Here is a 15,999-nt window from a genome sequence, read left to right as displayed (position 1 = left end):
ATACCTAAAGAAACGGATGAAGTACTATAGAGGTTAATTTTGTAGAACCGGTCGGCAGCCCAGGCCAGCTAGCCGCCGACTGAGACCGTGGCGATCAGGCCACACACGGCCGCCGCACCACCACCTAATCTCGCCGGCCTGCCCGTAGTCAAACCCCTCCCTCCCACGCAGCACCGCACCGCACCGCACCGTCGATCTCGATCGGCTCCAACGGGTCGGGTCCCACGAGGCAACCAGGCCACGCGGCGCCTCCCACCCCGCCCGCAGCATAAATACCTCCTCTCCCACCTCTGACACGCACCTCACCCCGCGCCCTTACCGACACAAACCTGCGGCGAGGTCCCTGCGCTCCCTCTTACACGGGGGGCCCCACACTTCTCCGGCCACGCCACCGGGTCCTTCTTGCCTCGGCCCGCCGGAGATGGCGTCCGAGCTCACGTACCGTGGCGGGGCTGCGTCCCCGTCCGCGGGCGCCGCCGGCGCCGGCGAGTATTCGTCCGCGAAGCCCGCCAGCTCCAAGCCGCTCGCGTGGCTGCCCCGCGCCGCCCGCTACGCCGCGGCCGAGCACCGCCCGCTCTTCGCCCTCGTCGGCATGCTCTTCGCCGCGGCCCTCTTCTGCCTCGCCGCCCCCTCCGGCTCCGGCTCCGGCACCGCCGCCCCCTACTCCTCCTCCGGACGCGCGGCCGCCGTCTCCGGCGCGCTCACCCGCTTCTCCGTCGACCCCGCGGCGCACAACCCGGGCCGCCAGTTCGTGGCCGGCAAGGTGCCCCTGGGGCTGAAGCGCAAGGGGCTGCGCGTCCTCGTCACCGGCGGCGCCGGCTTCGTGGGCAGCCACCTGGTGGACCGCCTGGTGGCGCGCGGCGACAGCGTGATCGTGGTGGACAACCTCTTCACGGGCCGCAAGGAGAACGTGATGCACCACTTCGGCAACCCCAACTTCGAGATGATCCGCCACGACGTCGTCGAGCCCATCCTCCTCGAGGTCGACCAGATCTACCATCTCGCCTGTCCCGCATCCCCCGTCCACTACAAGTACAACCCCGTCAAGACAATCATATCCTTTCTTCTTCTAATTCATTCAAACTTCAACTGCTTGGATCTCGATGGTTTGACTTTTCCTGGCTTCTCGTGATCGCTAATTTTTATTTCCTTGCATTTTACTGGGTGGGAGATATTTGCGGTACAAGGGTCCTGTTCTTTTGCGCAGCTCTGCCGCTTGCTGCACATCTGGGTAAATCCCGTGCGCATTTCTGGATTGGGAATCTGCGATTGCAAGGGGGATTTTTGGGTGCGTGGAGCTCGGGATTTGCGCCACGTTTCGCCGTCAATTTTGGAGCTTTCTGCGCATCGTGGTGTTCAGGAAGACCAGAGCTTGATCCCATTTACCGTTTTCACCATAAAATTTACTAGCATTTTGTTCAATCAAACAGCTGGGTTAGTAAAATCTGCCAATCTTGATAGGAGAACAAGCAAGGCCTCTGCATCACATGATGCACACAGCCATAGCAAAAGTTGGTCCTATCATCAGATTTTCTAGATGTGGCATCTCTAGACCAGTCTACTTTACTTTACTTTATGATCCAGTAATTGGAGGAGAGAAAAAGGCAAAAGCAAAAGCAAACTCGCATTGTGCTTGGATCTGGTTGAGCTGTAGAGCTAGCTTAACTCTGACATAAAGAGAGTACAGCTTAAACGTGAGATCCAAGTGGGAGCTGTCCCCGCTAAGCAACTTTGCTTACTGATCACTTCACATGACCTTCCTGTTGCGTACTTTTGCAACCACCTTTTGGAGGTTTTAGTCCAACAACCAAGTTATTATGATGCAATATTGCGTGTTCCTTTGGAAATGCTATGTGTGAATGTGATCCTTGACCTTCGAGATGGCACAAGACCAATGTGGTTGGTACACTCAACATGCTTGGACTGGCCAAGAGGATCGGCGCCAGGTTCCTCCTCACCAGCACCAGTGAGGTCTACGGTGATCCCCTCCAGCACCCTCAGGTGGAGACCTACTGGGGCAATGTCAACCCCATCGGTAAGAACTCTCCTCAATCCTCATACTCCTCCAGCTCATTCATAAGTGTGATGGTGTTAGGTTTCTCATTAGTTGTACCAGATCTATCATGATGATTTTGCTTATTGTTACACGAGGTTAGCGAAGAAAAGTAGATCCAAGTTGGATCATGCGTAGTAGAAGTTGCCCAGTCTTTGCGTGGTAGGGACTGTTGGTACCAAACTGATGATGTTTCTGGTCTTCTGGACTCACGTTCATTACGTTTCACACTTCCGTGTGATATTGGGAGTAGGTATGCTGAACATGGATTTGGGGTTGTCCTAGTTTTACTCGGAGTAGTTTTGGAAGTAGTTTCGAGTGATTTTGATTGTGGGGGTGGATTGAGAATAGAAAATATAACATTTTGCCAGTTGGGTTATATCTACCAGTAGTAGTATAACAGAAGAAGGAAGCACAAGTAGAGCAGTGATGAGCTTTTGAAAATAGAAATGTTCTTGAGCTGAAGGCTACTGTTATAACCAGAAATCCTCGTTTACTCAATTTGGGGAATGGGGTGTTGGAATCTTACTAGCTGGAGATGCCGCCCGTGGAATCTAGATGGGGGTAGCCTCCTGCGTGGTTTGATTCTTTCTGCCAGAAAGGGACAATTCTGGTTGGTGAAATGTGCCACATGGTGGATCTTGATCCCTTCTTAGTGAAGTAAGAAGGTGGGGGCAAAACTATGCTTGCGCTTGACCAAACATCCACCAACCAAGACACTTAAAACAATTAAGAGAACGCGCATAAAAGGAGGGAAGTTTGTTGGGCTAGATAGCTACAGCTGGTTTTCTATGAATGCATTTGTCATGTACTGTTTAAATTCGTTACATATAGAACGTATTACTCATTCTCCACTGATGTGTATGTATGTATGTTTCTCTGGACAACAGGTGTCAGGAGTTGCTACGACGAGGGCAAGCGTACAGCTGAAACCTTGACCATGGACTACCACCGTGGTGCCAACCTTGAGGTATTTTGTCATTTGTGCTACACTGATATACTGTTGCAAGCACTGAAATTTCCATTCCATCCGTATGGAAATAGGTCTGTATGTGTAGTGATTGGTGTATTTTGTTGTATTCACTGTTCAGGTTAGGATTGCTCGGATCTTTAACACCTATGGCCCACGCATGTGCATTGACGATGGCCGTGTTGTCAGCAACTTTGTTGCTCAGGTAAACATACATACACTGCTGTGCTCTGCTAGTTTAAAAACTGTAAGCTTCCTCTTATTCTCAAGTAATAACACCCAAATGCTGTAACATGGTGGCAGGCGCTAAGGAAGGAGCCTTTGACGGTTTACGGCGATGGCAAGCAGACCAGGAGTTTCCAATACGTTTCTGATTTGGTAGGTCTTCTCTAACCATCAGTGAACAATAATTATGGCAATGCTATCTGGAATGCGCTTTCTAAAATAGCCCTCTTCCAGGTTGAGGGGTTGATGAGGCTGATGGAAGGTGACCACATAGGGCCATTCAACTTGGGTAACCCTGGTGAGTTCACCATGCTAGAGCTGGCCAAGGTTGTCCAGGACACCATCGACCCGAATGCACGGATCGAGTTCCGTGAGAACACCCAGGACGACCCGCACAAGCGCAAGCCAGACATCACCAAGGCCAAGGAGCAGCTCGGGTGGGAGCCGAAGATCGCCCTCCGTGACGGTCTTCCCCTCATGGTCACCGACTTCCGCAAGCGGATCTTCGGCGACCAAGATAACGCTGCCACCGCCACCGAAGGCCAGTAAAGAGTAGACCGGAGTACTATACTTTGAAATTTTGGTGGCCTGCTTCTAGCTTGCTTCTTGGTTAATCCCCCCCACTGACAGAGCTATGGCCACGTAGTCGTCGTCGAGAGTTTTACTGCTAAATACCTTGGTTGTTGATGTAATGTTATTCATTTTTGTCGTCGCCTTTTCCGTCAGTCTCAGCTATACGGACAGATATCCCAGTTGGATTGTTGGATATATAAATCAAATCTGGATCTTCTAATTCTTTGTTGAGATGATAGCATTATATGGTACACATTACATGTTGTTTCAGAAATGTGCATCAGTCCAGCTGCTCCAGGAAGCTAATGTCTCGTCAGAACACAAGAGAACTTCAGAGTGGAGCAAAATTTTATTCAGTTTACTGAGCATTCGTGCAGCACACTATTTACATGCTTTCATCATCTGCTGCTTCTTTTTCCTTACAAAAACAGTTGCATGTTTACATTCTACATTGCCCGCAGAGGAAGCGGCCTCGGCGCCGAGGCATCGACACCGGGCTGTCCATGCCGCTGCCGCCGGAAACCGGCCGCCGTTGGTACCTTGCAGGCTCCGACGGGGCGCTTGTTACCCGGCCGCCGTGTTCAGGCTTGCGGTGATGGCTGCGCTTGTTGAGCCAGGCGACGATGTCGGCAAAGACCAGCTCCACATTGTCGTCTGGCTCGCCGGCGGTGAGGCCGTGCCACATCCCCGGGTAGAGCTTGATTGTCTTGTCGGTGCTGGCGGCCCGGTCGTACAGCGCGCGGCTGACCTCCGGGTCGGTCACGGTGTCGGCCTCGCCGTGCAGGATGAAGAAGGGCATGGTCACCTCGGAGAGGCTGTCCTCGACGTCCATGCTGGTCCTGAGCAGCTCCAGCGCCGTCTTGAGCCGCGGCTTGTCCTGGTAGATGAGCTTGTTCCTCCTGATGTTTTCGCGCTTGACGGGGTCCTTGAAGGCGGAAGTCGATCACGTCCTTGGTGGGCACGATCTTCCAGGTCGGGATGAGCTCCTCCACCTGCGTCAGGAGGGTCACCACCACCGGATGCGGCTTCACCTTCTCCGATATCTGCAACGCCATAAACAACAACCTACACTTGAGCTAGCAGGCAGAGGCAGGCATTGCAGTAGAAGTTCATCATCATGGCAGTAGAAGTTGATGGCAGCACCTTGCACATGGGCGCCACGAGGACGGCGCCGTCCCAGAAGGCCGGGTCCTTCCTGTGCAGCAGCAGGGCGACGGCGCCGCCCATGGACTCGCCGTACAGGAACCGGCTCTTGCTCCGGTACTCCTCCAGGTCTGTACACAGAGACAGAATGCAGCATCTGGTTCATGCATCCTTCATATGGAGATCGTATTGGGACTTGAATGTGTTCGTTTCTATTACCGCAGATGGACTTGAAGAAGCGGTCGCAGTCGGCGACGAGGCGGTCGAATTTCTGGATGTAGCATCTGGCGCCCATGGACTTGCCATGGCCTTCGTAGTCGATCCCGAACACGCCATACCCAGCCGCGGCCAATTTGAACCCGCAAGCTGTCAGGAAACAATAACAATCAGTTACAACTTGCAAGACAGCGGGAGTCAGCTGCGTCATCATATATACAGGATCAATCTCTTGTGTTTCAATCGGAACCCAAGCAACGATAGCGACATGCATAGACCAGTTTGGAGCCTTAAAACTATGAAAATTAACAGATTGAAATGGAAGAAAGATATGACCACGTCTGCAATCATAAATAAAAGGCTTGTTAATAAAAGTGATTAGAGTCGCAAGTAATGGTTTCTTGATTGTAGCTGCTAGTCAAAACTGTCATTTCCTGCTTCTGGGCATGATAGCAACTTGTACCGGGAACCATGGTAGCGTAATAGGTTTCAAAACCCAAACTTCTGACCAAGTGTTTGTGATGTATGCAAACTGTGTCCAACACATTTGTTGCATCAAACATCGTTTTTTAGTAATAAGGTGCATGAAAGATGGGTCAACACATAACACGGACACTTGTGCATATCCAAATACGAAGGCATTCCTACTGTCTGTTCGTTTGGCAACTCAAACTATTTTTAGATATCCATGTACCATAAGTAGAGACGGGTTATCCAGAAGATGGATTTCAGAATAAATGGAACATACCATGTCCATGACAACAACACCTAATGAACATCTCCTATTGATTAACGATTACCATTCTATTATTGCTTTCAGGTATTGTCTTTACAGATACAGTGTAGTGTCAAAACGCTCTTATATTATGGGACGGAGGGAGTACTAAGCACCCTCGAAATGGAGCTTTAGGGGGCTCTGTCTGAATCGGGGCTGGGGTACCGTGTGGGACCCGGTTGTCTGATGGTGTTTGGCCTTTGTAAGCCGATTTCTTCTAGGGTTGTGGGTGTGGCCGAGCGGGGGCGTGCGTGTTGCTCGGTGAGGGGAGGGGTTCGACGACGTAGTGCCTTCTGCCGCTCTGCACCGCATTCCTTCATTATGCTCACTGACAAAGTGGAGCCCACAGCAAAAATCAGCGTCGCAAGGCGTGCGGCCACTTCTAGTTTAAATGAAACTCTATGCCAAATACTATCGTAGAGGGTCAGTTAACCTTCCGAGTCAGCCACCAAACAGCCTATACGCCGCTTGCCACCATCACTTCGAATATAAGGTTACATAGCCTTTTATGTTGGAATTATCAAACAAATACATCACGTGATGGAACTTGATTAGTGTGTTGCCATCATCTTCCCTCTTTATACAACAAGGAAAATTGAATGAGTTTTGCTTCGGTACGCCCCCCCCCCCCCCCCCCCCCCAATCCCCCCTAAAAATTTACACAAATCTTAAAGCACCATATTAGTCTGCAGATCAAACGTATTGAATAGATTGATTGGAATACAAAAACGGTATACTAGTATTATTGAACGGGTACCTTCTAATCTCGACCTTTAATCTGCATCAAAATTCGTAAACTTTTCTAGGAAGTGTACAGAAGCAAAGTTCATCAATGCGTTGATCAATTAGTCCATTAAAATCTAATCCGGGTGGATAGGCGGCACAACCGTAGAGCCAACCACGGAGCCGCGGCCTGTTCGAATCAAACTCTCCGGGCGAAACGCTACCAAAAGTGGGTAGGTTAGTTAACCTTCTACGGCAACCAACAATCTTGGCTGCAGCTCACCAATATCACTCACGAATATAAGGTTGCAATCACCTTTTATGCTGGAATTATCAAACGAATATATTCCGTGGTGGAACTTCAGAAGTGCGTTGGCATCATCATCTTCCCTCTTTATCAAAAGCAGCTTTCCCATGCCAGCAGATTATGTGTGTGTGTGTGTGTGTGTGTGTGTGTGTGAAGATCAAATGAGAGAATAAATGACGATCCGATTCTTTTTGGGTGGTAAGTAATTGATCTGAATTTGAGACTACCCTACAATGAGCAAAATACTTCTTCCTAGAGCAGAGGACCAGTATTAATTAGCAAAGGCACAGTACCAGTTCTTGTCTGCCATATGTCAACTCCTTTTCTGTAGTAGCATGGTTTTCAAGATGATTTTCATGCATGTACCCTCGACAATTAGTTAAAAAATTACGGATATACTGGATCGAATAAGACCATTGTCAACCAGCAAGTATATATAGCAGCATCTGCTACCGAAAACTGTCCAATTCATGAAGTCACAGTATCTATCACCAGCAAGTAGTTGTAGTCCCCTATCAGCATCTGCAACCTATTCCTTAAAGTACACGGCAATTAATGGTCTGTGGCCACTAATCTGTTTACACAAAATTCTCTTCTACCATCTTTCCCTAGACTGCAATGCAATTTGATGTTTTTCGAGAAAACGCAAAGCTTGTGTTTCGATCCACTAAAGGGAAAGATTTAAAATTGTTTGACGATCAGCAAACATCGAAAGAACTTGGGATACTATGAAACTGTGTAGTCCACAGCGCTCTTTCTATGTTAAGGTTACTCCATCCGTCCCATAATATAAGAGTGTTAGTGTCAAAAATGGTCTCATATTATGGGACGGAGGGAGTAACTGTTAAATCTGACTGGAGGACATGATCAAATTAGGCCAGAGAATGCTCCTGGCATTCACCAGAAAGGAAATAAGAAGGCTGGTAGCCTCCCATGCTATTCCCATACTCCTATTAACAACCAGACTGAGGCTGATGCATGCATCTAGAAGGATCAGTGGCACTAACATATATGAAGCCTAGATCCGCAGTGCATGCATGTGAAGTCATGGATGATGCAAGAACAAATATATATATGAATTCAATAAATATAGGCCCATATGGTACGACCGCACACCGAAAATAATTCCTGAAACATTATCTTGTAGTAGAAGGGCTTCCATACCCCTTACCATATTTTTTAATTTTGAATTTTCTCTGAAACTACCTCCAAAAGCAAAAGAGGAAATAAACGGAGATAGGTACCAAGAGCCATGAAGATTAAGCAGCATTAGTACCTCTCATGAAGACGCTGCATTCCATGCCATACCCTGAAGCAAATTGACACACATACAAGGAAAAAAAAGAGAGAGAGTCAATGTAGTATGATCGATGAAGCCACCAGAATTAGTCATAGCTACTGTTGAAGTTGGCAATGCGCAAAGCTTAGGCAGCGGTCGATTCGCAAATTAAGCAACGAGCAGTACGTACCATGGCAAAGGAAGACGAGCGCCTTCGGCGAGGAAGAAGCAGGCAGCCAGCCGCATGTGAAGAGCTGCACCCCCCTCGGATTCCTCACGTACTCCTGCAGGATCAGTCGAAAAACCATCAAACGCATCATGAACATGATCAAGATTCAACCACGCGCGCATGCACCGTCGCTAGCGATGCGTGCTTGCAACCCAGAGATGGAGCATGTCGACATGCATTTGCAGATGGAGTTGCGTTTGCTCACCTCATGGTATTGCACATCCATCTCCCCTCTGTGTGTGCGCAACAACTAAGCGGGGATCAAAACGGCGAGCTTGCGATCGCGGGGTGGAGGGACAATTCGTTGATAGGGCTAGAGATCACGAAGAAGCGGTAGCGGATGGACAGAGAGGGGAAATGACTCGGAGGAGCTTTGGTCAGATGAGGGGACTGCGAGGAGGAGAGGGAGGCGTGTCGAGGAGAGGGAACACGTGCCCAGCAAACGTCTGCATTTCTGCATTGGAAGTGGGAAGGAAGGTGGAGGCTGGTGACCCGGATTCTCTGCGGGCCGGAGCCGTTTGGGGGGAACAGCCTGTAAATGGATGTTTTGTGGTGGACTGGTCAAGATCAGGGGATTCTGATAATTCCTTCGTTAATTAAATGGATGTTGTGGTGCAAAAAACGTGAACGATGCTATAGTATTTATTTATTTATTTATTTATTGCTCATGGTCAAATGGGTGTTGGACTGATACATTTATTCTTCCATCTCTTTTCCCTTCACAAGAAAAGCTCTTCTCCTCCCGTCGATCCCGCCGCCGGTCTGCCCCAACAACGATGGTCTCTAGGCCATGAAGGTGCGGAGGATCATGATCCCCGCCGGCGGGAGGGACCCCGTTCTTGTTCTTGTTAGATTCAGCGTCCTGGTTGGGGCTGTGTGGCGGCGGCTATGTCTATTAGTAGGAATAATGTCTTTCACGTTATATTCCCGTCCCGGTGGTGTGTGTAGCATCGTCGGAGGGCGTGTGCAGGATCTCGCGAGATTCGGCCGGTGCTAGTCTTCGGTAGACCTGCTTCGATCCGGTCTTCGTTCGTCTTCGTTTGGGTGTTTACAGGTTTGATCTTTCTAATCTACGACTTTCTTCGTCGGCGATGGTTGCTACTCTGGTGCGTTGGTCCTATGGAGTCTTAGCACGACGACTTTCCAACTATCTACTACAATAAGATTTGTCCGACTTCGGTGAGGGGCGATGACGGCGGCGCGCCTTCGGCTCACTCCTGTGCTTGTAGTCGTTGCTAGGTGGTCCACGGACATGGTTATAAGTTTTATTACCTCTGTTATTATTTGTACTGTCATGATTGAATGGATTGGAAGTTTTCTCAAAAAAAATGTGTTCAACCGGTACTACTACTATTCTGCTAGATGGCTTTTATTTTTTTCTAGTCAAATGTGGTATAACGACCATACATGCACATACTTGTTTTCTTAAGCTTAAATAAAAAGGGCATTTCACTAAAAAAAGCTAAAAATGACATTTTTTTTCGAAACATAGGCAAAGATTACCTCGTCTATTAATTAAGCAGAAGAGAATTGCCAAGTTAATTACGGAAAACCGGGCAAAACCCGGAACAACAAGGGCCAAGCCCACTCCCATAGACCTAAACACACAGGGCAAAGCCCACTCTAATCGACGACAAGTCGACATGCGGCCAGATAACGCAGCTCCGACTCTGACGAAGAACTCAGAAGAACAAAACCAGGCACGGCTGGCGCCACGGAATATCGCCGAACGGGCCACCTACAGCCGGTCATCGTACACCACAGGGCCCCGCCGCCGCAACTTCGACTCCACAGCAACAAGCAAACCGAAGCAAAACCGTGGACACGCCGAAGAAGAGCCGACTACCGCAACCATTGCCGCGTCGCCGACATCGCTCCCACCATCGTCGTTGCCACAAAAGTCTGGTAGCCACAGTGATTCTCTCGGGGCCGCCGCCCCGACATCCACCGCTCCGTCGCGCCCAGCGCAATCAACCAGCACCGCCTTCCAGGGCCGCCGCCCCGACATACCACCACTCCCCTCGAGCAGCAACGCCGCACAACCCAGCTGCCCGCAGCCCACGCTGCTCAGGGCAACCGCTCGCAGACCACGAACGTCGCACCACATCCGGGGCTGCCGCCCCGACGTAAAGTCAGACCGCCCACTCTGGGGCGCATCGACCGAGCCGACACCCCTACCGCCCAAGCGGGACAAGGATGCCACCCAACCAATGTCGAGATAGAACCAACCTCATAGAGCTACGACCCACATTGTTCTCGAGATCGCCATCTCGACGCACAATCAGAAACCATCCGGAGCCGCCGCCTCGACGTCCACTGTCCCCGACGACGAGGAGATCCGTGCAAACTGCAACATGCTGACTCTCCAAGGCGATGCCTCAAAGAAGGAAACGACGTAGCCGCCGTCATCGTCCGCTTCGACCAACCGAAGCTAGGGATTTCTCCCGGAGAGTTGTGTAATGGAGCTCCATGGCAACACCTTCAAGAAGGGGAATGACACCATGGCCATGGCGCCACTTTTGCCGGCACCGACCCAAGGTCAGTGCAAGACTTTCGCCCGGAGCTCCTTCACACCTCTGAATCCGAGCAGATCCGAAGCATTGCACAGAGCACAATCCCCATGGTCGACTTCCACCGGCTCCACCTCGTCCAGCAGCTGCTGCCGCACCTCGCAACCGCGCCGGCAAACACAACACCACCTCCCAGACCCCGCTCGACGCCAGAACCACGGCGCCCGAGCCCCTTGTGCAGCAGCTGCTCGGGCCCCCTGCTACCACCGGCTCCGCTGCGAGCTGTAGACGCCCCGAGACGACGCCACCGCTCGCGCGCCAATGTAGCCCGCCACAACGACCACCGCAGACCTCCCCGCACCCCACCAACCACCTCTGACGACGCGCCCAGCCGCTGCCACTCCGAATCCGACCTAGGCCGGCCAGACCCGGCCGCCACGCGCCTTCCGCCGCCCCTCTGCCGCGTCCCACCGCCCGCGCCGGAGCAATGGAGCAACACCGAGGGCCGACGCCGCCGGACACCCGGAGCAGCCTCCGCGACGCCAGTCGCCGCCGAATCGCGCCCGAGCGGCCAGGATCCGCGTGTCGCGCCACCCAGCGAGGTGCCCCGCCGCCAGCCTCCCTGGAGCCTGCCCGGGCTTTGCCGGCGGGCTCCTCAGGCGGCGGCGAGACGAAGGAAGGGGGAGGAGGGGAGAGGTGGCGGCGCTGGTAGGGGCTCCCCCGTGTCGCCAGAGCAGAGGCGACGCGGGGGTCGAACCGTTATGACTTGACATTATCTTTTGGGAATGGTTATTTCTCGGTCAATATGGATATAGTTATTAGGTTTGATATCCATAGCCGCAGGATGATCTGTTAATCACTTGCACTTGTACTGTTGTACAAAAATCGGTAACTTTATTGATAACGAACTGAGTGTAATTCAGATGGTTAGATTTTTTTGATGAAACCAGCCATAGGGTTCAAGTTTTAGACTTAGCACCGCTCCTGCAGTTTCCTGGATTTATTTCAGACTTTTCGGCAATGATCGTTCAGTGGGAGTAGAAGTTCCCGTCGACTACGAAGGTATCCGTGATGACTTTTTTAATCGCAATATATTGTGCCGGCTCAGTATCTCGAAGGTGTTCATAAGATAGAATGTGTGTGCAAGCATTCATAAGAGATAAGAGTGCGTGTATGCGTGTGTAGGATCGTTTGTACCGTGTTAAAAAACACTTTATCTATTCATCGTGGACATTAGAATAAAAATATTAATTTCTCTAGAACTAGAAAACCGCATTGCAAAGTAAGTACCGCGTGAAAGAGTGAGTCCAGTCAGCTCATTTTCTGCAGTGTGCTAGACCGCAGGCGCATAGCTAGAGTGCACTCATAGAGGATCCTTTCGTATGCTCAGTCATCGGCGGTAGGTTTTGCCCGGATTGCCATGGGATTGATCACGCTTTATGACGCGGGTGGTATAGAGATTGTTAAATTATCTGCAACAGCAAGTTTGGATGCTTCCCTGGATAAGCATTTATTGGAGGCCACACGTGGTGACGAGGGCAATGCATATGGAAGTTGACTTGGACTATCTGAGAGCAACTCTAGCAAACCCCGCATCCCGTCGGCCCGCAAAACACGTTTACAGTTCGCTAAAACCGTTTTTGCGGGCTGGCTTGAGCTGGCACAGATGCAGACCCCCCAAACGGATCCTAAAAAAGTATATTCGCGTAATATACCTTTTTACGGGCCGGCTTCTGCGGGCTCTGCTTGGACACCGCCGCGACGATCCGCAAACAGAAAACGGCATTTCTCGCATTTGGCATAGGTTTCGACACATAAGTTCAAATTCAAACGACATAACACAGTTTTACGCGCAAACAAAAGCCAAGTTCAATAAGACAAACGCAAAAGAGGGCAAACACAAAACAGGACAAACAAAAGCCAAGTTCAACAGGACAAACGCGAAAACAATAGCCAAGCTCGATGCTTCTTGCTCTCTTTTCATCTTCTCCTTAGTCTTCTTGTCGCCATCGGGCTTGTGCAAATTTCTTGGGCCATCATCATCCTCATCTTCATCCATGTTTGTAAGTGAGCCTCTCTTTGGTGGGGATTCTTTGTCGATCAACTTCCACTTCTCACAATTTTGGAGCAACTCCCAATAATGCTCTAGTTTGAAGAATCTGCCTTCCGAAGCTTCCATGTCCTTGTATCTATGTTGAGCAATCTTGTCCTACATAATGTGAACAAAGTGATGCAATCATTTCCCATGATGCAATATGATGATGCATAACTTGAACAAAGGCAAAACAAACTCACATAGTCGGACTCCACGGTGCCACTTGGAGGTGCATTGCGTACTTGCTCCAAGCAAGCTGCCCAACGGCTGCACATAGGCTTGATATTCTCCCAACGCCCTTGAAGCGGCCGAAATGTGCGTGGAGTCCTATTGGGATGCATTGCCATAATGCGGAAGTATTGATCTTCGATCCTTTGCCAATATCTCTTGGCGGTTTGAGAAGTACCCGTGCATGCATCAAGAGACACCGCACTCCATGCTTTGATCAAAGCTTGATCTTCCAAGATCGTGTAGTTCTTCGATCTTTGGCTTTTCCCAGTTTTTGCTTGCGATTGCTCATACGCTTCCGCTTCGATCTCCTCCAATTCGTCCGCACAACCATGATCATCCACGCTGCCCTTCGTTTCATTGTAGTCGAATGGTTCGAAAGGGGCTTGATCAATGTCAACCGCGTTCGTGTCCAACAAGTTCACGAACTCGGTTGTTGCATTGTTCGAACCACCGCTATAGCGAATGATAGCAAGTCACGAGCTATCGAGAATAATGGCGGAAATGAAAGGAAATCGCCAAGATCGAAGACGCATACCTTCCGGCCATTTCGTCGAACACCTCACTTGTGGGAGCAGCGGCACCGTTGAACGGCATCGCCGGAGCACCTCCTTCGGGGGGATGGAGTGAGAGGATGAAGAAGGTGGCTTCTTTGTAGCCGGAATCTTCCTCCGCTTTACGCCCGCGACCTTGCTGACCTTCTCCGCCGCCGGCCGGGATCGCGCTGCCGCGTTGGCGCCCGGAGCGCGGGCCATCATGGCGGGGACAACCGGATACCCGCCCTGCACGACCACATTACCCTGCCGCTTGCGGGCAGGCGCGGCGTTTGCTTGGGCGACGGCGGCGGGGCCAACATGGCCGGCGACGAGATCCACCCGAGAGGATGGAGCGTGCGTGACCTCGACGGTGATGGGGGACAGCATGGGGTCGTCCATGGCGGCGAGGGACGGCCGGGGAGGAAGCACCGGAGCTTGCGGAGGCGGGGCAATGGTGGCGGAGGGTGCGGGGAGCGGGAAAGGGCGCGTGGAAATGTCCCTCCCGCCAAATCTCACCGCGGATAGGGGTTGAGCTCGGGTCGGCCTCCCAGCCCGTGAAGATAGAGGTTGGGGGAGAAGATTCGCCGCGCCCCGCAAAAATATTTGCAGGCCGGGCGGGATGCGGGGTCTGATCGGGCAGGTTTTTCCGCCCCGACCCGTAATTTGGCGGTTATTTTGCGGGTCGGGGCGGGATGCGGGGTTTGCTAGAGTTGCTCTAACTATGTCATTTTCTTTTTGCGGGGTGAAAGTAATTTAGCTAGTAACATAACACATTTCAAGACAAATTTATTTACGTGACAAGTGGTTAGTTATGGTACCACGACTGGAGTAACATACTCCCTCTATTCACATATATAGGGCCTAGTATGTTTTTTGAGATTACCTTTGACCATGGATTAGCATAATAATATGTGACATGCATGTTACGCAAAGCATATCATCGAATTCATATGTGAAATGAGTCTCTAGTGATACAATTTTTATATCATACATTTCATAAACTAATAATTTTATCATTGGTCAAAGGCTATCTCAAAAAATTATTGGGCCCTAATAATTTTATCATTGGTCAAGCTAATAAATGAAGACATCTATGACACTACCATGAGACTTTGCACTACGAAGATAGTAACTTACACTAGTGTCGTATCCATGACATTATTATAAGTTACTCCGCCAAGCTAAAGCAATGCAACAAAAGATGGAAAACATTATAAGTTATAACACCGGTATTTATAAATACCGATGTTATGCTTTAACTTATAAGTGTGCGCCAAACATTATAACTTATAAGCTGAGCTTGGCTTATGTTTTCTAGAGTGGAGATGAATTTAAGGAGAGGAGCACTCTCAAACAGGCCTATAGTACGTAAATAAATTATGGGGTGAAATTAACATTATCTGAATTGTATTGATTTTCTTCGTTGTATCGGCTTTAATCTTCCTCATGTGCCACACAACACGATTTCCTTATCCAACAAGGCTTGCTCACTAATAAATTTGGGCCAAATATGCACTACTTAGCAAAATGAAAGTGTCCAATCAAGCCGGTTTCTTGTAGTTTCTTCGGTATTGTTCTTGGGTCATCGACAACGCCAATTGTGTAGATCTAGCTCATAGTCGTGTTTAGGTGTGATGAACACTTTTGACCAGGAAGTCTTTCGTTCGACGTAGAGGACTTCAAGCGGGCATTCAATGCAATATGGGAAGGTCGACGCTTGCCAAGTTCATGGCCACCACGACTACTATATATCGTTTGTTACAACCGTTTTCTATGGGTTCCCCTACGGTTGAAGTGGGCTAACCTGAGAGTAGGGGGCCAGTTTCTGGTTTCGGGAAGCGTTTGTAACCCTTCGCCTGGTTTTGGAAAGGTTCCAAAAGGTTTTTTCATCTGTTTTTTGGTTTTCTTTCAATTTTTTGTTTTATCGTTCTTTTCCTTTTAACCTTTAAAATTCATGAACATTTTTCAAGTCACTTTCATTTTTTAATTCAGGATCACTGTTCAAAATCATGGATATTTTTTAATCCATGAACATTATTTGAATTCGTGGACAAATCTTCAAATACATGTATTTTTTAGAACTTCTTTAAAAGGCACAACATTTTTATTTGAAAATATTTTAAAAATTGACAAACTT

The 15,999-nt window shown here is 49.8% G+C and overlaps 2 protein-coding genes across 2 annotated transcripts; one reads left to right on the top strand and one right to left on the bottom strand.

The window, feature by feature from the left end:
- The first annotated feature begins 288 nt into the window (after positions 1-288).
- Positions 289-4,041, top strand: LOC109733556 (UDP-glucuronic acid decarboxylase 2). The gene is made up of 6 exons (XM_073497416.1): positions 289-1,055; positions 1,889-2,035; positions 2,944-3,023; positions 3,145-3,228; positions 3,327-3,401; positions 3,483-4,041. Exons 1-6 carry the CDS (start codon positions 422-424, stop codon positions 3,795-3,797), a joined length of 1,335 nt encoding a protein of 444 aa, XP_073353517.1. The 5' UTR covers positions 289-421; the 3' UTR covers positions 3,798-4,041.
- On the bottom strand, positions 4,032-8,991 carry LOC109733564 (caffeoylshikimate esterase). Its single transcript, XM_073497418.1, is given in 7 exon segments — positions 4,032-4,758; positions 4,760-4,864; positions 4,965-5,095; positions 5,184-5,330; positions 8,262-8,294; positions 8,455-8,548; positions 8,699-8,991. Coding segments are annotated over 7 exon segments (1,029 nt in total). The 5' UTR covers positions 8,720-8,991; the 3' UTR covers positions 4,032-4,260.
- Positions 8,992-15,999: the final 7,008 nt, after the last annotated feature.

This window comes from Aegilops tauschii, chromosome 1, assembly GCF_002575655.3.
Source record: "Aegilops tauschii subsp. strangulata cultivar AL8/78 chromosome 1, Aet v6.0, whole genome shotgun sequence".
NCBI classification, from domain to species: domain Eukaryota; kingdom Viridiplantae; phylum Streptophyta; class Magnoliopsida; order Poales; family Poaceae; genus Aegilops; species Aegilops tauschii.
Note: the sequence above shows the minus strand (reverse complement) of the source record. Positions and strands in the feature narration are given on the sequence as shown.